Source organism: Syngnathoides biaculeatus, chromosome 6 (genome assembly GCF_019802595.1).
Source record: "Syngnathoides biaculeatus isolate LvHL_M chromosome 6, ASM1980259v1, whole genome shotgun sequence".
NCBI lineage: Eukaryota > Metazoa > Chordata > Actinopteri > Syngnathiformes > Syngnathidae > Syngnathoides > Syngnathoides biaculeatus.
Window position 1 is genome coordinate 33,289,593 of NC_084645.1, and position 25,928 is coordinate 33,315,520.

Sequence of the window (25,928 nt, forward strand, 5' to 3'; positions counted from 1 at the left end):
TGACCCGGCGTCACTGTGCCGAGTCCGCGCACGTCTCGATGACAGCGCGAGAGCGCGCCCGTGAGTGGAATGCTCTGGCTGCTTGCTCGAAGGCTAGCAGAGAGGACGGAGATATCGTCTGGTTTTTCTTTTTTGTTTTGTTTAAACCCACTTGACTGACACAAATCTACTCATTCATCCGCAATGGCTTTGACGCCTCAGGTTTACTGGGCTCAACGCCACGAGGAAATATTCCTTCGGGTGGAGTTGACTGACGCTCAGGTGATCTTATTGTCGTTCATTTCTCCATTTCTTTGTGTGAAGGATGAACTTTTAATCGATGATCCCTTCAAGTCGGCAGACGATTGGTCGAGTTGCTTGCATCTTTGTATTAATGGGCATGAAATCAATCGATGAATCGACCTGGGCACTGTCAGTGTCGTTATTAAGGTATAATTATCAGTGTAGATTAAGTTTATGCAACAATACGTAATGTGTAAGTGTGATTCCAATACATGCAAAATTCTTATTGTGCTAATTTAAAAACACAGTGGCAAAAATTGTCGAGTAATTATCGCGCAACGTTTTCACTATTTAAAAGCTCAAGGTTCGACACTTGTTTCTTCTCTCCCCCGCAGAATATTGATGTTGAAGTCCACGAAAACATCCTTCACTTTCAAGGTGACATATAGTTGTGGGTTTGTGTTGTGTTCAAGTTCATATTGCTTGTTTACAAAGCCCGTTTTTGGAACAGACTGTATTTCAAATTTCATACTGTGTGCGTGTAGCTCTAGGCCACGGTGCTAAAGGTCAAAACCTGTATGAGTTCACCTTGGAGTTTCTTTTACCCGTCAAAACGCAGGTATGCGCGGCACTCAACTTCTTGATTCACGTCGGCACGTCCAACTCCTAAAATGACTCGAATGAATGCGTGCAGATGGCTCACAAGTCCACTCAGCGGCAAGTGAACATCAGCTTAAGGAAAGAGCAGCGAGGCTGGTGGACGAGGTTGACCAAACAGGAACGCAAGCCCCTCTTCCTAGCTCCCGACTTCGATCGCTGGCTCGACGAGTCGGATGCCGAGATGGAGATCAAGGAAAAGGTGAGAAACGAGGTGCTTGACTGGTGCCGTGCTACCTTGACTTACTCGTGACTTCCAGAGGTGACCTGAATGACATGTTTTTCAAGTTACAAGCTGCCGGCGATGTCAAATAATTTGCTTTGTGTAGCAAGCTAAAAATGACTCCTCTGAGCAGGTTACCGATTTGGCGCAACTTGAATGAAAAATAATTGAACAATTAAGGTTCTCTAATTTGTGCACGTTGGGAAGGAGTGGCACCATCAACAATGCACTCTCGGGTGTTTATCGACCAGGACAGTCAAAAACACAAATATAAAATGTAGGGCTGGCACCCGATTTAAATAAATAAATACATTTCCATCCGAGCGGCACGGTGGATCAGCTGGTAAAGCGTTGGCCTCACAGTTCTGATGCCCCGGGTTCAATCCCGGACACGCCTGTGTGGAGTTTGCGTGTTCTCCCCGCCCCCACGCGTGTTTTCTCCAGGCACTCCCACATTCCAAAAACATGCAACATTAATTGGACACTTGAAATTGCCCCTAGCTGTGATTGTGAGTGCAGGTGTTTGTCTTAATGAGCCCTGCGATTGGCTGGCAACCAGTTCAGGGTGTATTCTGCCTCCTGCCCGTTGACAGCTTGTAAAGGCTCCAGCACTCCCCGCGACCCTCGTGAGAATAAGCGGCAAAGAAAATGGATAGATGGATGGATTTCCATGGATACATGGGTGGATTTCCATCCATCCATTTTCTTTGCCGCTAATTCTCACAAGGATTGCGGGGAAAGCTGGAGCCTATTCCAGCTGTCAACCCATCCATCCATTTTCTTTGGCGCTTATCCTCACGAGAGTCACGGGGAATGCCGGACTCTATCCCAGCCGTCAACGGGCAGGAGGCGGGGTACACCCTAAACTGGTTGCCAGCCAATCGCAGGGCACGTGGAGACAGACAAACCGGCAATTTAGAGTGTCCAATTAATGAATAAATAAATAACAATAATTAGAAGCTTTGTAATTGATTATTCCCGACTAATCCATCCATTTTCTACCGCTTCTCCGGGTCGGTGTCTCCTGACTAATCACATTTTAATTATGCATCAATATTTGGCATGAAAAGCAAAAGTGAATGTAAGATTTTTATTTTTTTTTCATTTGCAATGAAAATTTAAATTTCACATCCAGTTCGATCATTTCAGATTTAGTTCGACAAATTCAAATTAGCTGTAGCGGCAAAGTGTAAGGAATAGCAATGGGTCGGCGATTGATTCGTCTCGGGCCAATCAGCACCATCGTGTTTTTAATCACGTGCTATTGGGATGCTCCGGGAAGTCAAATCTTCTAACTGGCGACAATATTTTAACCTTTATACCACCTTTCCTTAATCTCTGTGGAATGCACCACACGCTCAGAAAGAGAGATAAAGGTGCTTTCTTTCAAACATCAAAACGACATATCACGCTGGTGGGACTGAGTCGTCTTTCCGGTTCTTTTCCAACAGAACATCATCACAAGGCATTAAACGCCATGCCTGAGGCTTTACTGCCACCCAGTGATAAAAATTCAAGAATCGAATTCATTTGTAATGAATTTGTCACGATTAATGTGTCGAAATCCCACTCCTAATAAAACGAGAACACCCACGAGGACCGGATGCTCACACTAAGTCACGGAGTCAACGTACCACTGCACTTTGTGGCGACTAATCATGAGCTGTTGTTCATAAACTGCTTTCTACTTTACAAAGGAGGAGAGAAGAAACAGGCGGAAGGCTTTACAGGATGACGACGAAGGTGAGTGGTGGCCATCACATCAAGAGGCAAGTTTTCACCGTCTGCGATTGGATGGCGACCAGTCCCAGTCTCTCGCCCACAAGTCAGCTGGGATAGGCTCCGGTTCACCTGCGACCCCAATAAGAACATAAAGCAAATGTTAGATGGATGGATGGATGGAGGTTTCCCCATTCCAAATACTCACCGCTCCTGTTTGTCTTTCAGGATTCATCAGTCTGAAAACAGGATTTTTGTTTACATATAACTTGGTCCAGTTTCTTGGCTTTTCATGGATTTTTGTCAACATGACTATTCGGCTCCTCACATTTGGTCAAGGTGTGTGTGTATGGGGTGGGGGTCACTTTTTCCCTTGCGTGACGGCCACACTAACGCTCCGCTCATTCCATTTCAGATTCTTTTTACGACACATTTCATTCCATATCCGGCGTCATGTTCTTCTGCCAGATGCTGGCGGCCGTCGAGGTTCTCAATGCTGCATTGGGTGTGGTCAGGACTGGCGTGATCCCGACTCTGATACAGGTATGTGTTGACAGTGAGAGACATTTGGAGGTCAATATGAAACGCGTTTCAACATAATCCTCGCCCTCGTAATAGGTGCTAGGAAGGAACTTCATCCTCTTCGTCATTTTCGGCTGCTTGGAGGAAATGCAGAACAAGCCCGTGGTCTTCTTTGTTTTCTATCCCTGGAGCGCCATTGAAATATTTCGGTAGGCCATTTTATTGACACTCGCTACTTTCACCCGGTCATTTTTACATAGCGCTGCACATTTGATTAAGTAAACATACACATCTGTAGTCAATTCAAAAACTTTTTTTTCCTCCCTCCTTTTAATCAAGCTAACTATCCTGTCATTTTCGATAATGCTTGCCCAGTAGACAGAATAATACGATTTTCATAAAAAGTAGCTCTCCAAATAATTACTTGAGTAAATGTTGAATGAAAAAAATACTGACGAACTGGGTGATCACTTTTAAGTTATGATTTTTAAATCAGAGCATGAATGTCAAATGGACAATTATAAAATAAGAATGCCAAGTCATGTATTTCCCCAAAATATAATAAATAAATGTTTAAAAAAATAAATTAGGGAAAATTCAGATACAAAAAAAAAGGTGTGAAGTAAACGTTCTTTGTTTAAACTCATGAACTAGTCCACGTTCAAAGTGAAGTTCTTGTAGGTTGAAATGTGCACATTTGAGACAGCTATGATGATGTTTTTTCTTTTTCATAATGTGTAAGGAGGGGGTGCACAAACCTTTTCCTCTAAGGGAATGATTTAAGGGCACCTGGACATTCTATACCGCGGGTGTCAAACTCAAGGTCCAGGGGCCAGATGTGGCTCGCTGCAAGATGATATGTGGCCCGCGAAGGGAAATCATGTGTATCAACTTCCAAGATTTTTAAAATCCGTACCAAAATTTCAAATCATTGGCATATTGCTAGCATGTTTGTGCTACTAAAAATCAAAAACAGTTTAGAAGAAAAAAAAACATTGCCCTTGAGTGCTGATTCCAAAATTAGTCCATAAATTTCATATGTAAGATTTTTATGGTTTCACAGTTATAACGGCCCTCTGATGGAAACCGTAACTACAATGTGGCCCGTCAGAAAAATGACTTTGACACCCCTCTTCTATACTATGTATCCATCCAATTTAATTGATAGTTTTCCCTGCATCCTTGCAAGTCTAGAAAAGTTCTTGACAAAGCTAATTTACGTCTAGCAGTAGCAGGATTTGGGAATCACCACACTACACTTTTTTCTCTTTTATGGAGCTTAGCTGTGTGACAAAACTTACCTCATGCTTTTCTAGGCAGTCGAAGACACTACGTGGTCAAACTTTATTCAGTCACACCCAGTGGGAATAAGCTGCTTGGTTAGCCTTTCTGGGCCTACAGTGTCCACGCACATTCATTCGTAGACAAACACGCTCGGGTGGGGATACGAACCAGCCATCCTCGGTTTTAGGGTGTATGCTTACCCTCTGCGCCACATTGCCAGTCTCATTTTTGGTCCAAGTGGTGAGCTAGAAATGGACCCAATGTAAGTACTAATGAGGCTTTGTTGCAGGTATCCATTCTACATGGTGGGATGCTTCAACACGGAGTGGAAAATCTTGACGTGGCTGCGATATTCTCTCTGGATACCGTTTTACCCGTTGGGTGTGATAGCTGAGGGTACATTTGCGTTCACCGGTCTAAAAGTTGATGAGGCAAAACACAAAAGACAAACACACGTGTGACTCCCACACAGCTGTTGCCGTGATACAGTCCATTCCCATCTTTGACGAAACCAACCTGTTCAGCATCCCTTTGCCGAAGGCCGTCGGCGGATCTCTGAGCTTCTCTTACTTCCTGCATGTGTACCTCGCGTTCATGTTTCTAGGTAAGCGCGCATTTTGAAACAAATGCATCATCTCTAAACTGAAGTCTGAATTGAACAGTCTCGTCGATCCTATTTTTCAGGACTTTTTATCAACTTTCGTCATCTCTACAAGCAAAGGCAGAGGCGCTTCCGCACCAAGAAGAGGAAGGCTCATTGATGCAAAGCTCCTCGCACACCTTTGCTGCCTGTTTATTTCCTATCAACATTTCCTGGAGATGGTCTCATTTTACAGCCGCCTTTCAGTGTTTTCTAACCCTCCTCCTGCTGTTAATTTCCACAGTGCCCTCGATGGTTTACTTGCACTACCAATTTACAACCCTCAGAATTTTACCACACGTTTTGCTCTTTTTGTTGATGAATAAACGTTTTTGTGAAAGTCTTTGCAAATTGAAATTAAAGGTTTTCAAAATTTTACACAGCACAGAGCAGTGTTGGTTAACAACCGTGCCAAATTTGAATGAATAAAAAAGTTGCCAGGTATATTTATTTCATTACTTATTTTGTCGCTTGCTTATATCTAATTTTAACTGTTGCTTGTAAAAGTTTAATGTAACTCAGCCAGTAATTTGATACAGACTTTAATACAAAGTAGAAAAACGCCCCCCCCTTCCCCCAAAGCAAAGTTTGCTATAGTTTTTCCACATACGAGGTTCTTGGAGCAGTCCCTCAGGGTGATAAGGAGTTGAAAATTCACATAGCGCACACTTTCACTTTTGGTCCACGTAGTCATCCTTTTCTCAGTGAATTTCTTCCGCAGTCATGCGCAATCAGCTTGAGAAGTCTGTGTGCATGGGCACAATGTTCTGCTCAAATGCAGCGTACTGGGAGTCTCCGGTGCTGGCCAGCTTGAGCTGCTGGGCCGCGTGGGAGAGCTGGAACGCGGCGTCGGGGTGAGCGGAGTCAGGCAGCATCGTGCACTCTCGTTCCAGCAGCTCTGCCACACCCTTGAGGAGGTCCCAAAACCCAAAAGCCAAGGCGGCCTTCCGGAGGCGGTTCAGCTCCTGGGAGGATTCGAGAACAGTTCAAGTATAGTTAATAAAAAAAGCCAAAATGTAACAAAATAAGCAATGAAATTTTACCTTATAGAAGGTCTGTGTTTTATCAGGTAGTTTTCTTGCATTCCTCAGAATCTTTTGCACATCAGTCTGGAACAAATATATAAATATTAAAACCTTTAAATTGTCCGCTAATTGGATTTAAAAAACAACAACCTCAAATTGGTGCAGAACAATCTCATAAGTTTTCAACTTTACTATGCATATTGAGCACTCCCCCAACATACCCAAAGATAAAGACCGCACCGTGCTACCGGAACTGACACACCAAATGACAAACACACAGCGTGCTACACTCAATACGGAATGGCAAGCAACATGTTGGAATATGAAAAGGAGGATTTTGACGTAGTACAGGAGCACCCGAAGGTGAACTTGTCATCGTCAAACTGTACGTTTGAGCCAAAATCAGAAGGTTGGAACCTGTCAGTGGCGGCAATGAGCGGACAACTAGCAACTATACAACAGAAAAAGAGTGGCCACTGGCTCGGTATGTCAAAAGCCTGTTTTTTTTTTTTTCGTTTTTTTTTAAACAGTCATGGCGAGAAATAGTGGCAGTACGAGAGGTGCCATTGTTTTTTTGTTTTTTTTTAGCATGCCTATGTATGATATATTAATGTTTCAGTGACATGTCACAAGCTTTTATTTGTATGCTGTATTCCCATATATTGTGCACCCCACATTTGAGTGGCTTTGTAACATGCCACACAAAGTTTTTGCCATATCTCTTGGCTCGTCATTAAGGCAGAAGTACAGATGATGGTACTGAAAAGTATTGCATGGGTCTTTTTTTCCAACTGCCCAGTGCATAATAACCATAACAAGAGTCGTAGGTCTATAGAAGGAAATCATCACCTCTCGTTTGTGCTGCGGCACCATGGCGGCTGCAAGATTTAATCTTCTTGCTTGTGGTTGAGGTCCTGGTGGCCGTTGGAAAAATATTTGGCGCTGCAGCTGGTTTCAACCTCTGGCCAACTACACTTGTGTAGCCAATGCTTTCTGCTAATTCTTCTCTAAACAAGGTGTTCCAAAATCATCACCACAGAGGTTGGAATCTTTGCTAGCCACCCACAGCTGAGCATGTTTCATCCCCTGTCGATTGACTTTCCTTTCCACTGCTCATGTATTTCTCCTTCACAAACTCTTGGCACTGCCTGATCCATTTGTACAACCAAATTCCACACAATAAAACATTCTAGCTAAATCATACAACTACAAATACACAAGAGCGAAAAACAACAGCATGGAACAAAAGCACACGCTGTTTGGCTTGTGTCACATCGCAGCGCCTGACAGAGCTGAAGACCCAAAGGCGCTACATGCAAGAAGCATAAGGTGCATTTTGAATTATATCTATCAACTGCAGCACATCTGCTTCATAATCACTTCAAAATGGCAGATATTATTTATAAAGGGGTTCGAGAGTGTTTTTTTTTTTTTAACCCTTTCAATGAGCCTGACCAAGCAGGAGGACTTTACCTGGAGTCCACTGGCTTTAATCCACACTGTGACATTCTGCGCATAGCTTCGTTTGACAGGCAGCTGCACGGGAAAAGGACTTTTACTGTCGTCCTCTCCGTAGGGATTTTCCGCCGCCTCTAAAAGGCAGGAAGGAAATGTGTGGGGTTAAGTATTTTAAAGTCTACATTGTATATATGGCACTCACAATTTCACTTCGACACGGTGTAATGATTAACTTCCTGATTAGGTTCACATACACGAAGACCTTTGTCCTTGAGGAGCAAATGTGTTTGAAGGGTAAGTGTGTCTGTCACAAGTGCAGGTATACAACGCTTCAAGAGGTTTGAGGAAAATACATTGGAAACAACGGCTGCCATTTTGTGTGGTGGTCTTACCCGAGATTGGTCCCAAATGGGAGATCTTCCCCAGCCAAGGCAGAGGCTCAGTACTGGGTTCAAACAGTGACATCATCAGATTGGATTTCTTCTTGCTGTCCGCTTGGGAGTACAGCATGCCGAACCACTCGGGCCTGTGACAAGCAGACTAGTTTGAGATCACTCACTATTTAACATGCTAGATGGGTGTTTTATAACCTTCATTGAGCTCAGGCACAAATTTTAATGTCATGGTATATCACAAAATAAAAATGTAACAAAAAGTATAAAAAGCCGTGCCTTGAGATGAGTTTGTTTCCACCATCACGTTTGTACTTTAAAACTTTCATATCTCAAATCCGCTTTCCCCATTGAAGTGAATGGAAAGGCATAAAATCCATTCCAAGATTCCCCCCCCCAAAAAAAAACAGGAGATATGTTGTTAACACACGAAAAATATTGTACCTCATGGAAATTAAGTGGCGAAAGTTAATAAAAGAAATAATTTTGCCTCATTTTTTGACTGAATTAAATATACTTTGTCCTGCTCCTTCTGGTGTATGTACATTGGCCACCTGTAGGCATTCTAATACAGACATGTGGATATACTGTACATACAGATATCTTAGCTCCACAGTAAGCCAAATTAATATTAGAATAAATAATTGTCAAAGTGAGAATCAAATGCCTTGCTTGAATACTTAGAACTGCTTGACAACAATTGCTATTTGTTAGCATTGCCCATGAAGTGTTTGCATTGAGCTAGCAGACTTAAAGCCTTGTGAAAGTCTTCGTTTTTTATATTTGGCAGTAAACTGGTGAATAAAAAAATATTTTTTTTTTTTCCCCAAAGAATTGTTGACTACACATGCTGCTTGTTGTTAAAAGAGGGTGCAGTTCATTGCCACCGTGTAGCGCTTATATAAAAAAAAATGTTTTTGCTCATAAAATTCAAAAACCGTCAGAACAGTTTGTGTGTAAAAACTCATAAATTGGGTAACTCTGTCTCAAGGCACCACTATACACTGAAATAATTTAGATTAGATGTTTTAGAAAAGATGGAGAAGCGACAGGAAGCAGGGAAAGTGTGTCCAAAAAAAGTTTCTTTACATTCTTATTTCATGTTATTACTGCACATTTCTAAGTAGTATAATACTATATAGTGCTGCATTAAAAAATAAAAAAAAGTTCAATAAGAAAAGTTGATTTGTGACCAATTAAATAAAATGGGATAATTTCCCGTGCCGCATGACAGCGTTTGGCATTCACCACTCTGTAGCATCAACTCTGAGCAAGACAGAATTTTAAAAGCTGCATCGCGTCTCACCCCAACTGCACAAGCGCCACCATGCCCTCCACTTTTAGGCTGCCGTGTAAAAGCACACAGAAATTAGGACTTTTCCCTGCCATTTGACTGGCAGACACTTCCTCCTCCAGCTCATCTGCGGCACCTGTGCCAACGTCATCAACCTCTGAGACAAAGTCACAATTCATAGTTAAAAAACACCATCAAGCTCCCATTTGGCACACTTAATAGATTAATAGAAGAGCTCCTGGCTTGGACTTAGAAATATTCTACTAACGGGCAGCTCTTCTTTTATTCTTTACTGCAGTCATTAATTAATCTTAATGTTTTGGTTCTTATAGACTGTGTACTATATTAGCACACCCATAAAATTATTTATAAATAAAAGATTGGAAAAGGACTGTTTGATATTCCAATGCACCGACTAAGAACAATGAAACCGCGAGTCCGTATCCCTGGAACAGTTAATGACAAAACACAGTCAAGAAACAGCTGGACAGAAACGTCAGGTGGGTGATTTGGAAGCTTTACATTATGATACTCAGAGAAAAAATGCATTAGCGAGGAATGTAATCTTGAAAGGTAACTATTCATGTAGAACATCAGGCGCACACACTCAGTCACCTTTGTTGACAGCAATAGGCAGAACCAGGTGTCTGGATATGACAGGAGGACTGGAGATGTCAGCGATTTCAATGAAGCCTATGATTTCCAGATCTGCAACAAATATAACACAAGGTTTATTTGCATCACAACATAAGTGATTTGTGACTTAATTTTCTAGTAAGAGTGGAAATTATTAATACTAATTCGTACAGTTTAGAACTTATAACAGTATAATTCATACAATGTAAACTTGTCCAACTGGTTGAAGTTCATTTGCAGAGTTGTAACATTGTTAAAAGTTACCAGTAGACAAGTCTTAACACTTTATAATCATACGGTGGCCTCCACTCACCCGTCCCGTTAAAAGAGACTGAACTGGGAAATAAAAAAAAAAAAAAACTACCGCCATACATCATACATAAGTGATTGATCTTAGCACACAAAGTGCGACATAAAGTGTGACACCTGGTGTTCTTAACAGGAAACACACTGTATACATCGGCGAAGTGTATGGAGTGCCACAAAGAGAAATAAAACAAGAAAGAAATAAAAGGAGTGTGTGGATATTTCTGAACTGTTAATCCCCCATTCATTGACTGGACATGTGCGACAGAGAGTCTTTGCTTTTACACCCACAGGTTCATATGAAGGGCGCCACAGTGGGGCAACTGGTTAGAGAGATGACCTCACAGTTCTGAGAACCGGGGTTCAAATCCCCGCCCCACTTGTGTGAAGCTCGTTATACTCGATATACCGTGTACCACATGGTGTACTGGTAGAGCTGGACACGGGCTACTACCTATCATTTTTGTCAAGTCGAAAGTCCCATTTATTCCTTTGTAATACGATAAAACAGACGCAGGAATTCAGATATTAGGCAAAAATCAAACTAATCTCAGAAGTGTAACCCTATTATGGACTCTCATGCTTTACAGAAGCAAAACTACCTGGATTGACAGTTCGAGGTAATGGTTCTACCTCCTCATCCACCACGATGGGCTCAGGTCGAGGGAACACCTGAACGTCTGCGGACAAGTTCCCACAGTGCAGGACAGCGTGGAAGGGACAGTAAGCCCTGTCAATTAATCTCCTGGAGGCATGCAAAAAAGAAAAAAAGAAAAAAAAAATGCAAAAACGTCTTTTTGCGAACATTATACCACATTAGTGCCGAATGCTTGCACAGACAAGAGTCGTACCCAAACATGGCCTGCACACCCTGCATGCACAGTGGCCCTTCAACAGTGAAAATCTGTCCGTCACCTCCACTGAGACAAAGAAGCTCTTCCCATTTGTCCACAGCACCTGTCATCTGCAACTGGAACACAACACCATAGGATATAGGATAAATGTACTGAATATTCATTTTATTCAAGTTCCGAGGACCTCGGTTCAAATCCCCCCTCACCTGTGTGGGGTTATCTCCACTCTGTGCCTACACGGGTTTTCTCTAAATATTCCAATTTCGTCCCATCCCTCCGTCCATTCTTTTAACCACTTATCCTCACTTGGGTCACTGACGAGTTGGAGCCTATCTCAGCTCACATGGGGCGAGAGGCTGGGTACACCGCGAATTAGTCACCAGCCAATCGCAGGGCAAATAGAAACATATACGCACTCACATTCATACCTGTGGCCAATATGGAGTCTTCAATTAACCTACCATGCATGTTTTTGGGACGTGGGAGGAAAGCGGCGTACCTGGAGAAAAGCCACGCAGTCACAGAGAGAACATGCAAACTCCACACAGGCAGGATTGGATTTGAACCCAAGTCCTCAAAACTGTGGGTTACCAGCTGGTCACCATGTCACCCCGGTGGTTTGAGAACGGCTGAGATTATGAGAATTTAGGTATGAAAACTGCTATAAGTAAATAAGTGAAAGAAATATGACTAACGTACCTCCTCTGAAGTGGCGACGCACATGATGAACATTTTGGTAGGGAAAGGGAAAGGCAGAGGGAACTTCTTGTCGTCCCCTCGGTACCTCAATGTTTGCAGGGAATGACGCAGGGAGCCTTTTCCAATCCCGAGAGATCCGTCGGTCACCAGCACCACCTTACGGAAGCAATGAGCAACAGCATATACACAAACCCCGTGGAGACGTCAAATGAACAGGTGGTCTGCCTTATTATTAAGGTATAATTTACCTGACAGGGACATGCGCTTCCCCACTCTTGCTGTACCACGCTACTGACACCATTCAAGGCTGATTCCACACACGTCTTGTCATAGTCTTCAAGGTTGCTGAGAGCATCCTGCGCAGGAAGTAGTATTAATAAGAGAGTTAGAGTACACACAACCATCCCCTTTCGTCCGGGACGTGATTGGGGTATACCTGTAAAGCGTTATAATCCCTGGTGAACGGCACCAACAGTTCCCAGAGGGACGAGAAGGCCATGAGTGCGGTGAACTCCAAGCGGTAGTTGGAGGCCATGTGCTCGAATAACATATTGAGCCCGTGAACGGCTAAGTTCTTCCTCTGGAACTCCTCATTACTGTCCTGCGACACCGGCCTAGTCATGGACAGTGACGCGTCCATTAACACTACAGTAGGCATGGTTTATTGCTATAGTGTGGATCACTCGGAGAGGAATGAGTGGGAAAACAACACGAGTACGAGTACAGACGTGACGCAAAGTTAGCTACGTAGTCGCTAGCATCGGTCTAACGGGAGCGCTCATCTTTTTAAAATGCTAAATATGCATTGTGGGAACTAGTAGTCATTAAGTGGGAATGTTGTGAGTAAACAATCCATCAAGTGGGATATGAACGAAACTGGACGCTTCGTACTGAGCAGTTGTCTTGGGTCTAAATTGCTAAATGCTAAGCCGAAGCTCGCGCCCGCCCCATCTTATGTCTTTTATGTTGACACGCGCACCCTATTTCCAGTCCGAGTGGGCAACAAAGAACGACACATTGTTCCCTATTAGTTATAAACGGTTTAAATAGAAAAGCCCACTTTGTGTTTCTCATTCACAACAATCATAGCACTGATGAGAAAAGTCTCAGTGATTTTAAAAGAATTCTAAGAGTATAACCTCATGTATGCACGTACAGTTGAAACCAGATGTTTAAATGTAGACTATATCAAAAGACAACAACATCCCCCCCACAGACAAGAAAAAAAAAACAATTGTTGAGAACATGTAAGATCACTAGAAGCATGACAATAAATTTACAAATAACACAGACACCTTCAATTAACTATTTTTTTTTACTGACAATAATCTCTTAAGTGAAAATTAATTGACACTCTGCTGTGTATATATAGTATTGTGTGTCATATATGCAATATTGTGTGTCACGCACCACATAAGCAGATCACTCAATTGTCTATAAAGAGTGCTGCAGCTCTTGAGTTGGGGGTGGGGATCATTGCCTTGTTCAACGACATCTCATCAGTAGTCAGGAATCAGACTAGCATCTCTTCAATGTGTAATTGTTCTATTTGTTTGTCTGTAGCGGGACTCAAAAGCCCAAGTCCTTACAAGAGAGAGACATTTCACACTCATGTTTACACTGTCACTCAGTAGGAAGTGACCCATCATTACCTGCACAGAAATGAAGATGGTGAACAGCTACACAATCTAGATTTACCAATTCTTCCCCTGGACAAAAATGTATTTTACAGAAAGGAGACATCTGCAGCTATTTTTCCTTCTCCTTAGTCTTTTCTCAAGACTGTATATCTCTTTGCCCACATCTCAGACAGGAGAGGATTTTGAAAAGGACACAACAAAGAGCACAAGGAACGCACCTTCCCCTGCAACATTAGAGCCCAGAGGCCTAACAACAGAACAGACCTATATGGAAATGATGACACTATCACCATCAACCGCAAATCAGCATCACATCAATGACTCCTTCACTTTTGAAGCCCCCATCATGCCCCATCCTCCTGGTGATGCTCCTCGGACCCAGGGAGGATACCCTGAAGATCTGTTTTCCATTAAGCAGTGCAGACGAGGCTGGGTTGTCCTGCACATCTGTGGTTTGGTCTACATGTTTTTGTTGCTTGCTGTTGTGTGTGATGAGTTCTTTGTTCCTACTCTGGACAGTTTGACATCTCTGACGACGTGGGAGGAGGTGCTTCCCAAACTCATGTGTGTTTCGGCACAGTCGTTGGCTTAGCAGTTTAAAATATTCTGTTTGTGACTGGACTCTGTGCCTCGTTGTCCGGGGAAGTTCTTTATTTGAGCAAGTAGCCTTTTTTTCCAGAGATATATCCTTCTACATAGTGGATCTCGTACTGTTCACCAACACTTTTGAAATGATTTCCAGGGAGGACATAAGAAAGGTATGCACTCCTTTGGGAAAATGTAATCACCCTATAAAGAGATTTGTTTTAACATCGTTTTATTTTCTTTTATTATTTTGTTAGAAAAATCCAAGTAGATCCCGTTCAGAGTTACAAGATAAAAGAAAGAATGAACTCAGTAAAAAACAAGATATGCAAGATGAGGAGCCTCTGTCTTTAAAATGGCCCAAAACCCGATGTGCACAAGCCAACTTACTCCTCCTGCTGCCCGTCATTGTCCCTCTGGCTCATTGTTCCCAATGTGCGCAAACAGGTTAGAAAAAAAAAAAAAAAACACACACACAAACGCACACACACTGACTAACCCTCAGCTCAATGGACAGGTGAGACTTTTTCAGGTGGGTCCTTTGCTGTTCCAATACTTTTGAGGGGAACATATACCACTGTTTGGCTACCTGAGTCTTTCTGCAAGTTTTTTGACAATCCACGCTCTTTGAAAGACTTAATGCTGCCAAAATAGATCTACATCAGTGAAATAAGTAAGTTATGAGAGAACACAGATATTGTGAAACACAAACTAGACAAGCTATAATGGGGGTTGGTGGGGGTGGGGGTCACGTACTCCCCCACATCACCCCCTGCCTCCCTTCGACCAGGCTGCTGAGGTTGGAATGTAATCACAAATGTGTGGTAAACTTTATCTAGATTTTGCGGGTATTTTATGGTTATTGAGTTAAGGTAACACAAAGAAAATGACCTCATTCATCTTTCCGCGGGAGATAATCGAAGATTTAATACTTGAGCTCTGTAGTCTTGGTATGTCAGGACTTAGATTTCCCTGCTAGATTAGATTTCCCCAACTCGTTGTAAAAAAGCAATTAAAAAGTACATTTTCCATTATATAGTCTCGAAGTAATTGTCAGTGTCAATTAAAACTGAGGATTTAGGAGGAACTCTTTTAACAGCTCCTTGTTTAATTTCAGCCGTGGCATTTTATGTCCCACCCACAGAGTTCCAGAAAATTCTTTGTGGTCACGCTCCTGAGTTCAATTCTGTGGATTTCAATCTTCTCCTATCTCATGGTGTGGTGGGCCCATCAGGTCAGCTTCTATATTTTATTTTATTTTTTGTATGATGCTTTTACATTGTAAATATTGTCCGCATTCAGAACCCCGTTTGTTGCCATAGGTGGGCGAGACCTTCCGCATCCCAGCAAAGGTTATGGGCCTGACCGTCCTTGCCGCAGGGACGTCCATCCCAGACATCATAAATAGCGTGGTCGTGGCCCGCAAAGGCCTCGGCGACATGGCCGTGTCCAGTTTAGTGGGCAGTAATATCTTGAACGTAACTATATGGTGAGCCTCTGCAGTCATCTTAAATGTCGTTCGCTTGTGGCGGATTGTTGACACGATTCCCTTCGTCCGTCTTTTAAAAGTCTGCCGCTGCCATTGCTCGTGTACTCGCTAATCCACAGTTTGGTTCACGTGGCAATTAACAGCGACAGGCTCACCTGCGCCATTGCGCTGCTCTCCCTCGTTCTCCTCTTCTTCATCATCTCCATAGTTTCCTGCAAATGGAGACTTTACAAGTTGTCGGGATTCATCTCGCTGCTGCTCTACGTCATCGAAAAATTCAGCAAATAGAGTCAGGTCCATGTTTTTGAGCTATAAACACCACCACAATGGATTTGAAATTCAAAGAGCAACATTTACAGTACTTTCACTGCAAACCTCCAACTTTTATTGGAAGGTATTTACATCTAAAATCAGTTGAACGGTGCGGGAATTGTTTGTAAACGTGCCTCCAACTATTGAAGTTACCAAAAGTAATGGTACACATTAACCACCATAAATCCAACGTTCACTTTTAATATTGGGCTACAAATCCTTTGCTGGCATTTACAGCTTGAAGTCAGGAATGCGTCAACTTCACCAGTTAGATTTTATCCTCGGCGATGCGCTGACAAGGCTCTGTTCCTTCGTTCTTTTTTTCTCCTCCTGTTTCTCCTCCTTTTTTTTCTTTTTTTTCAGTTTTGTTTTCTACAGAAATGTAATGCTGCCACATCCCAAAAAAAGGTCGCGTTTCACATTATAATGTGAAATGATTCACATTATAATGTGGTTAATTACACGTTATGTAAAACGAATCTACGTTATAACATGAAACGAATCACATTATAACGTGCAATTAACCACATTAAAATGTGAAACGATTCACATTATAATGTGAAACGCGACTTTTTTAAATTTTTGGTGTGGCAGCATTACCCTTCCGTAGCAATACGCTTCCGTAGTTTTCAGCAAGTGAAATTCATGCTCAATCAGATTCAGGTCAGGTGACTGGCTTGGCCACTGTGTTAAATTGCCAGCAGTGACATCATTAATAAATAGAAAGGGAACCAGTTCCATCGGCAGCCACATGCTGCCGCCATGACACCACCGACAGCATGCTTGGGAAAGTATTAAAAGTGAAAGTTGATTTTCGTTAGTTGCGGTTCCTTAAAAAGTGTGAGCCATGTATACAAACTGTTGTGATTCTAATGATCGTCCACCCAATTTGTAGCAGAATACCTCATTTTAAAGCATAAAGTTAGCAGTTTTAAGTACATGTTTCTTTTTTCATTAGAAATCCCTTGTGTTGGTGTTTAGAGTTAAATAGATGCGAATTGTGTTGATATCCCAATATTTGAAGACCTGCCTGTTGGATAAAGACACATGACAATCAATGACTTACTTGCTGATTATTAGCGCTTCCTAGAGGTCAAAAGGAAAATGTGGTATTTGAATACAGTACTTTCCAGACTATCCATCCATCCATCCATCCATCCAATTTTCTTAGCCACTTATCCTCACGAGGGTCATGGGGAATGCTGGAGCCTATCCCAGCTGTCATTGGGCAGGTGGCAGGGTACACCCTGAACTGGTTGCCAGCCAATCACAGGGCACATCGAGACAAACAGCTGCACTCACAATCACACCTACGGCCAATTTAGAGTGTCCAATTAAATGTCCCATGTTTTTGGGATGTGGGAGGAAACCGGAGTGCCCGGAGAAAACCCATGCAGGCATAGAGAGAACATGCAAACTCCACACAGGAGGGTCCGGGATCGAACCCGGGACCTCAGAACTGTGAGGCCAACGCTTTACCAGCTGAGTCATCGTGCCACCATTCCAGAAGAAAAAGAAAAGTTATTTGCAGCAAGTTTCATATTTGTGAATTGGATTATACTTTGCTTAGTACGTTATTTTTTAAAATATATTCTCGTATGCACAATAACTGCTGACAAATAATATTTTTTGCTAACATCTATATTGGAATATTATTATCATATACATATGTACTGTATTCAAAATAATCATTTTCTCATGATAGTCATATTGCCGGTTTTGTTTATATTTGCTGTTCGTATACACAATCACAGAATGTTATATTTTTCATTTCTTGTACATTTTAAGACTGTATTTTGTATTCAAAATTTGACTTCAAGAGTTGTAATAATGAATATATTTTTTGACACTTGTATTCAAGTGCAGTTTCAGTGCCAAAATGGAGGTTGGCATGAAATCATTTTTTTCAATTTAAAGACAGGTGCCTGTTGAAATAATACAAAATTCAATATGCCTTCCAACATAGGGGCCTAAATACACAATACAAAGATGAATCATGTTTCTGCTTCGTGGATAAATTATACGATCAATGGTATTTACATGCAACAATATTTTGCATTTCCCCCCAAATAAATGCCACGATGTATTTGCCATGAAAGTGAATGTATTAGTGAGGTGGGCCGCAATGAAGTGAGAGTGAGACAGTACGGTATAGCTAATCCTCTTAAAGCCTGCAGGTATTAGCTATTATGCTGATCCATTGTGAAGATGTGTCCTGCGTCCTACATAAACCGTTGGCTAGCTCGCTTGTGTGCGCGTGCGTGTGTTTCCCTGTGTGTGTAGCATGCCGTTTAACCAGCTCAGCTTCAGTCTGTCAGACGTTTCTGCATTCGCTGACCCGCAAAATTTTGGTAAGTTTGCACCTGTAATTAAAATGCAATGTTGTGGTTTTATCTTTCTGAGCTGGTCAAGTATTTAGATTTTCTGTCATTTCCTTGGTTCTGTGTTGCTGATCGGACCCTTGGTTTGCACTCAAAACAATTTTTGGTTGAGTTCTTGTAAGCAGTTATGAGAGTAAACATGTTTAAAGATTCGAGACAAACGGGCCCTGACTGTCATGTTGACGGCGAATCCGCAAAATAATCATCAGACTTTAAACACCGTGTGCCGACCAAATTGGATGGTCATTTATCTAGAATACGTGCTTATGATTAGGGCTCATTTTGGTAAATTCTAGAGTCAAACATTTGTCTAAGGAACTGACCCAAAATAACTGCTTCAAATCCAAAATGGACCTGTTCAATTTCAGGCTTGGGTCTTTGAGTTGTCATGCATACAGAGACTCCAATACTGTGTTGAAACTGATGTTGGGGTTATCCCCCCCTTTCCAGGGGTTGCCACTATGTGTTTTTATGAGTCATTTTCATCCATCCATTTTCTTCACTGCTTATTCTCACGAGGGTCGCAGGGCATAATGGAGCCTATCCCAGCTGTCAACGGGCAGGAGTTGAGGTACACCCTGAACTGGTTGCCAGCCAATCGCAGGGCACATCCAGACAAACAGCCACACTCACAATGACACCTAGGGGCAATTTAGAGTGTCCAATTAATGTTGCATGTTTTTGGAATGTGCGAGGAAACGGGAGTGGCCGGAGGAAACCCACGCAGGCATGGGGAGAACATGTAAACTCCACACAGGCGGGTGTGGGATTGAACCCGGCACCTCAGAACTGTGAGGCCAACGCTTTACCAGCTGATCCACCGTGCCGCCCGCATCATATTCAGGAATCATAAAATATTGTACATCGATTTTCACCTGGATATATGCATTTGGAAAAAAATTTGTGATTTCGGACATATTGAGATGGCCCAAAATGTGATTTGTTTTTCAGGGCCTTCTCCCGTCTGGTGATCTGACCAGAAAAATGATGATGATTATTTTTTTTTTTTGTACTTTAGGTGGTCCTGTGAAGTGAAATGAAAGAGGCCAAGGAAGTGTGGGATCCTGTAATCCCCAGTAATTTTCAGGGGGGACCTGACTGTCCGGCCGTCCCTTAATCCATCTTAATTTATCACAGGTCACCGCATCTGTGCTTTTTCGGGACTATGTATTGCATTAGAAGGAAGCGACTGCAGTTGAGGCGAGTCTTATTTCTGCTGGCCGGAGTCTTCATCTGCATCGCGTACCAGCTGACCCTCAGCGCCGGACGCTACGAGACGTCGCCTTCGCCCCAGATCGGAGACGCTTTCACGGAGGGCTCGGCCGGATGGGTGGAGGATGTTACGGCAGAGAGTCGAGAGAAGCCGAGAAACCAGGCGACCCCAGTGACCCCCTCCAATTCGACTGCAGACGATAACTCTGCCAGTAAAACTCCACCGCCAGCCACCACCAACCGGACTGTCGTGCATTGTATTTATGTGCACCCTGATCCTAAGCATGAGGCCCCCACTTCATCCCCTCCCAGCGATGCTCCTCACGCCAAGGGCGAGTACCCCGAAGATATATTTTCAGTGGAGGAGCGCAGACGAGGCTGGGTGGTCTTGCACATCTTTGGCATGATGTACATGTTCGTGTCGCTTGCGATTGTGTGTGATGAATTCTTTGTGCCCGCCCTGGGGGTCATCATAGACAAGTTAGAGATATCCGACGACGTGGCGGGAGCTACTTTCATGGCGGCGGGGGGATCTGCCCCTGAACTTTTCACCTCCTTAATCGGGGTCTTCATAGCCCACAGCAACGTGGGTATCGGGACTATTGTGGGCTCTGCCGTTTTCAACATTCTCTTTGTGATCGGGATGTGCGCTTTGTTTTCCCGGGAGGTTCTTCACCTCACCTGGTGGCCTCTCTTCAGAGATGTTTCCTTCTATATAGTGGACCTCATTCTGCTCATCCTCTTCTTCCTGGACAATGTCATCATGTGGTGGGAGAGTATGACCCTGGTGGCCAGCTACACTGTGTACGTCGTCTTCATGAAGTTTAACGCCCAAATAGAACACGTGTTCAAGACGCAGCTTTACAAACACAAGAGCATTGTCCAAATTATTACTGATGAGGAGCCTGAAGTGGTGAGTACGGTACCGATGTTTTGCAGAAAAATTCACCTTTTCAAAACAAAACATACAAGGACGTTAAATACTGGTAGTTAGATTTACGCAGGAAGGCCTGAGCTGAAGTTCAAACCAGAGCTTTAGAACTCTGAACCAGACGTGTTAACCACAAGGTCACTGTCCCTACTTTAATATTTCGGACACACTATTAATCTGTCCATTCTCTCCAGAACCACTCCTTCATATTGGTTCATCGCCGGTCTGGAGCCTGTCCCAGCTAATTTATGGGGAGACACCCGAGACTGGTCGCCAGCCACTAGGACACACATAAAAACAGCTCATACTTACATTCACATCTATTGCCAATTTCAAATTTTCAATCAACCTTACATACATATTTTGGATTGTGGGAGCAACCTCGTGCAAGAGAAAGTCCACATCAGGCTTTGCACCGAGTTTCAAACTCAAGACTTATTGACTGTGATCCTTACACGCCATCACTAAACATTGTGCAGCACCAGATAAAGAAAACATTTGAATCCCTGCACTGATGCAATCCATAATTTTTTATATTCTGTCAGTATAATGCCTCAATATCTTTGTCCACCCAGTTTCCCGCTAATTCTTTCGCCCAACCGTGATTTTTGGCTCATCGAGTTCAATCCTTGAAAGGGATCACGCTTACGGACACATTTATGCATGCGTCAAAAGAGCCAAGCTCCACTTTGAAAGGCCTCAAAGCGCAGATGAGCCATGGCGGTGACATAATAGCTCAAGGGGCTGTAGCGGAGCTGCACAGTGAACGGCATCAGCATAAAGTGCGTTTACTCTCTTGTGGAAAATGTATGTGGCAAAATGGAGAGGAGGATACTGTACACATCATTCTCACATCATCTGGAACAATTCTCTTCATTGCCCCTAATATTTCAACCCCCTTATACTGTATATTCGTGTGATATTTACAGCACAGTATACAAGTCGCCTTCTCGAAATACATTAAAAAAAAAACAGAACTTTGTTCACACAGACCAAGGTCAATGGGGACGGTCAAGATAACGCCCCTCCTACTCCAGACGACAGGAATCTGTTAAAGGTAAAAGCTAAAGCATCATACTTGACCAGTTTGAATAATTTCAGTGTATGTTTATCCATTGACCATCCAACCATCCTGTTCATTTATTTGGTGCTACCATGGCAACAGCAAATCTCTCGCACCTGCAAATAATGTATTTTGCCTGCATTTCATCATTAGTTTTGTTTGGGCCTAGTTGAAGCCGTCCCTTCAACGCGGTGGGAGCTCAGCATCTTTGCACAACAGCACCATGCGGAACACCATTTTCCAACTCATGATCCACACATTGGACCCCCTGGGAGAAGGTGGGTCTACATACCTGCATCACAGCTCACATCAACGGGTCAATGGAACTATTAAGTGCCTTTGGCGTCCTCTTTAGAATCATTCATTTTGCATGAAATTGTGGCAGACTCACGAAACCTATTAAAAGTGACCAAACAATTGCACACATAAAGTTCCAGTACAATGACGAGTCTCTTGCGAACTACCCATTTGCTTATTGAATATTAACATTTTCCAAAACTGTCCACCCTGTCAGCAAGCTCACGTTATCCGATGTTTGCTTGTGCATTGTATTCGCTTCATACATTATGTGGGGGACATTGATTCATGAGTGATAACTGTGTGCTTAGCAAGTCACTACAGGGAGATGTTTCTGTGTGCTGCTGTGAATGCTTGCAGGGAAATTCAAGGACAAGGCTGAGAGTCTGAATAATGTAGTAAGACGAAAGGCTGAAGGTGAAATTGCAGCAAAGCGTGAAGGTAACACTAAGGCAAAAGGTCATGTCACAAAATGATTTATCTGTGTTTGACAGGATTTGTTTCACAATGGAATTCCTGATTGTGCTTTGCGACTGCCCTTGCACAAACTGAAAAGCTGTTCCTAATATTTTGGTAATCTCATTTACAAAATATTTGAAACAGTTGTCAGTAATATCTCGTGTGTCTCTTTGTACGTACTATACTGTCCCCAGGTTGGCAAGGTACACACACCACCAGAAGGAGCAGGACCATGATCATTGAACTGAATCCAAATACATTTGAATGTGGCGAAAACTGCTAAATGCTTTACATTCTATCTGATTGTGTTATTACTGTAAGGTTTTATAAAGTACAATATTATAGAGGTCTATTTTTCTTCATGAAACCACTACAGAAATGTTTTTTTGTGGGGGTGCTGGAACACATTTATGGCATTAACATTCATTTCAATTGGGAGAGATGATTTGAGTACTTTAAGTGACGACGATTGTCACTGAACAACTAAACCTTATAGCACAAATGTACATAGGTAACAAAACACGAGACTAACAAAATCTATTTAAAACCAAGATGACCAATACACAGATCACGAGATCATCCAGGATGAGATGATAAAACATAAAAACTAACACACCGCCTCTCACTCACAGCTGCGAAACAGAAACGTGTGTTTGCTTTGTTAGACGCAGAAGGTGGGCAGGACCAGACTGAAGAGGACGAAGCTGGCCCAAGTGAGAAGAAAGAGGAGGCACCAGAGGATGAGAAGGTACACTCCACCGAGCACGTCAAAAAGACCCGAAGTCAGTCTTTGATACCTTTCTACGTAAGGCCAATGTGCAGCATGCAGCATGCTCCCCACTTCATACTTTTGTCCATTATACGTCTTCTTACAACACCGCAGGAAGACCGGCCTGCGGGGGGAGACGGCTCAGACAAGTCAGGCAGCGATGACGACGACACTGACGAAGATGACAGCGATGAAGATGACAGCGATGAAGACGACAGTGATGAAGACTCCGGCGAGGAAGAGGAGGAGAATGAGGAGGAGCCGCTTTCTCTCGAGTGGCCTGACACCCAACGCAAACAAGTCACTTACCTCTTCCTGCTGCCCATTGTCTTCCCTCTGTGGCTCACCGTCCCTGACGTCCGCAAACAGGCAATGACACATTCAAAGACTGGAATACTCAATAAAATATGATTGTGTACTGTACATGACTCACTACTTCTTTGTCCGACAGAATTCCAGGAAATTTTTCGTGGTCACCTTCCTGGGCTCCATTCTGTGGATCGCTATCTTCTCTTACCTCATGGTGTGGTGGGCCCATCAGGTCAGCTAAACACACCAAACACTTGATTAGCTACACCACAACATGGTGCTGGTGTCCATCTATACATCCATTTTCTTTAGCGCCTGTCCTTTTTAGGTTTACAGGTGAGCTGGAACCTATCCCACCTGTTTTTAGGCGAGAGGCAGCGTAACCCCTCTGGAGTGGTTGCTGGTCGGCCACAGTGAACATAGTCCAATTGCCTCAGTTCAAATTCTGCAGCTTGCCATAACTTGGATGACCGAAAAATCTACTCTCACATAAAAAAATACTATTTTTCATTGATGATATGACAGCAAGATAAAAATGACGGGCTACTCGGCTACTTGTAGCCAGAAAGTGAAGCGTTGAGAATATCTGTCCTTGAAAAGTACCATCAGTAAATGGGGTGACCGATGATTGCGAATAGCCTCTAAAAATATCCATACGTTACTCCTTATTTATTATCCTGTCCTTGCAGCAGTCTTCTTCCTGGATAATCGCACCATGTTTTTGTGGTCAAGTAAAAAAATAAATACAGTCCAGTGTATTGTAAGTCAAGCCTCACAACTTGATACAGGACTGCAATTTTACTCTGAGAAGGGTCCCCATTGGCCAGGTTGCTTGGTGTGCGGTGGAGGGTTTCTTTTATGATTATATTAAGTACAATGTAGCGACTAAGTAATGTCAAAGGGGACATGAGGTACATAATATTTGACCTCTAATCTTGTAATGGACCTCATTAGATATACATGATTTTACACGGTGTAAGTGAATCCGCTCAGCAATACTTGGGATTGGTCTGTGCAGGTTGGCGAGACCATCGGTATCTCTGAGGAGATTATGGGCCTGACTATTCTAGCTGCGGGGACATCCATCCCGGATCTCATCACCAGCGTGATCGTCGCACGTAAAGGACTTGGCGACATGGCCGTGTCCAGCTCCGTAGGCAGCAATATCTTTGATATCACTGTCGGGTGAGTTTTAACTGTTGTATTTTTTTTTCACAAGAAAATGACACTCAACAGTGTTGTACTGTGTGAAAATACACTGAAATTATATTTATGCTAAAAATACACCTGCAAACACAAAATTATAGCACAAAACATGTATTGGCCTTCTGGATTCTTCGGTGCTGCCTATACTCGTTAGGCAAATTGTCTTAATGGTGTGTTAACCCCACCAAGTGACATTGAAAGAAATGAGAGTGAATTGATAGTGATCACATTTTGTGAAGTTTGCTTCTGCCATCTTGCGGTGTGGGTTTACAGCCCACTCAACTCGAATCTGCTTGTATCACCCATAAAACCCATAAGGCAAGGCACTCGTATCTCAAGACACAGCTGCATTGTACTACCCCCTGGTGGCCAAGGTGAATACAGCAGGAGTGCAGTCCAGGCATGGAACAAATTAATGACATTTCAGTTCAATTGGGTCGGGTTTAATTTTTCGAGGCAGCACATTGCAGGAGGTAAGAGGGGCCCTGGTTTGCACCCCCACCCGAGCACGTCATCAGTATGTCCCACATGTCCCACATTACCTATGAATGAAATTGCTTGTTTAGTGGTGGTTGGAAGGACTGCAGGCACAGAATGGCAGCCACCCTTCTGTTACACTGAGGAGTCAACAAAACATTTATGAAAACACATAAGGAAAAAAAAAAGGTGAAATATTACTCTATATTTTGAGTTCAATTTCTGTTTGACCCTGTTTTGTATCCTTGTCCATACTTGAGAAAACCTGTCCCCTTTCGTGATTGGTTGTCTCCATGTAAAAGACCCACTTGTGAGCACACCAGTTATATTGAGTCAGCAGTGTGGGGGGGGGGGGGGGTGTTAAGCTGAGATGTGAGCTTGTGACGTAGTTAACCTCAAGAAATTCAAATGACCTGATTTCAGGGCTCTCGGCAGTCACTCAGGAATGCTTGCATGGTCCCTTTAACATCTTTTTCTTGGTGTGTGTTGAAAGCTTGCCGCTGCCATGGCTCATGTACTCGTTCATCCACGGCATGGTTCCTGTGGCCGTCAGCAGCAATGGGCTGTTCTGCGCCATCGTTCTGCTCTTCCTCATGCTCCTCTTTGTCATTATCTCCATCGCGTCGTACAAGTGGAAGATGAACAAGGCCCTGGGCTTCACCATGTTCCTTCTCTACTTCATCTTCCTGGTTCTCAGCGTCATGCTGGAGGACCGCATCATCGTCTGCCCAGTCTCCATCTGAAGGTCACGTTCGCTCTACTTGGGACTCCAGCGTGCACTTCCTGAGTATGTCGCACATACTGAACATTTTGGGTGTATGCAGGATGGGCTTGGAGCTGTGCGACATATACAGCCATAGCAACTGT

The 25,928-nt window shown here is 43.1% G+C and overlaps 3 protein-coding genes across 4 annotated transcripts; 2 read left to right on the top strand and 1 right to left on the bottom strand.

Moving 5' to 3' along the window:
• Window positions 1-31: 31 nt before the first annotated feature.
• hacd3 (3-hydroxyacyl-CoA dehydratase 3) lies at window positions 32-5,672 on the top strand. The gene is made up of 11 exons (XM_061822564.1): window positions 32-261; window positions 618-660; window positions 768-841; window positions 917-1,081; window positions 2,800-2,845; window positions 3,050-3,160; window positions 3,237-3,364; window positions 3,440-3,552; window positions 4,917-5,023; window positions 5,100-5,231; window positions 5,312-5,672. The coding sequence occupies exons 1-11, from the start codon at window positions 184-186 to the stop codon at window positions 5,386-5,388; spliced, it is 1,074 nt and encodes a 357-aa protein (XP_061678548.1). The 5' UTR covers window positions 32-183; the 3' UTR covers window positions 5,389-5,672.
• Window positions 5,673-5,793: 121 nt separating this feature from the next.
• Window positions 5,794-12,942, bottom strand: ints14 (integrator complex subunit 14). 2 transcript variants are annotated; one of them, XM_061822561.1, is made up of 11 exons: window positions 12,368-12,942; window positions 12,180-12,287; window positions 11,932-12,087; window positions 11,230-11,348; window positions 10,981-11,123; window positions 10,052-10,144; window positions 9,449-9,572; window positions 8,143-8,276; window positions 7,766-7,884; window positions 6,311-6,376; window positions 5,794-6,232 (listed from the first exon to the last, which is right to left on the bottom strand). In XM_061822561.1, exons 1-11 carry the CDS (start codon window positions 12,587-12,589, stop codon window positions 5,999-6,001), a joined length of 1,518 nt encoding a protein of 505 aa, XP_061678545.1. In that variant the 5' UTR covers window positions 12,590-12,942; the 3' UTR covers window positions 5,794-5,998. The 2 variants fall into 2 exon arrangements, with proteins under 2 accessions (XP_061678545.1, XP_061678543.1); XM_061822559.1 differs by having other exon boundaries at window positions 9,449-9,593; window positions 12,368-12,941.
• Window positions 12,943-19,361: 6,419 nt separating this feature from the next.
• On the top strand, window positions 19,362-25,804 carry slc24a1 (solute carrier family 24 member 1). Its single transcript, XM_061822236.1, has 9 exons — window positions 19,362-20,463; window positions 21,479-21,538; window positions 21,714-21,822; window positions 22,202-22,282; window positions 22,966-23,105; window positions 23,184-23,438; window positions 23,521-23,610; window positions 24,397-24,563; window positions 25,555-25,804. Exons 1-9 carry the CDS (start codon window positions 19,504-19,506, stop codon window positions 25,802-25,804), a joined length of 2,112 nt encoding a protein of 703 aa, XP_061678220.1. The 5' UTR covers window positions 19,362-19,503.
• Window positions 25,805-25,928: the final 124 nt, after the last annotated feature.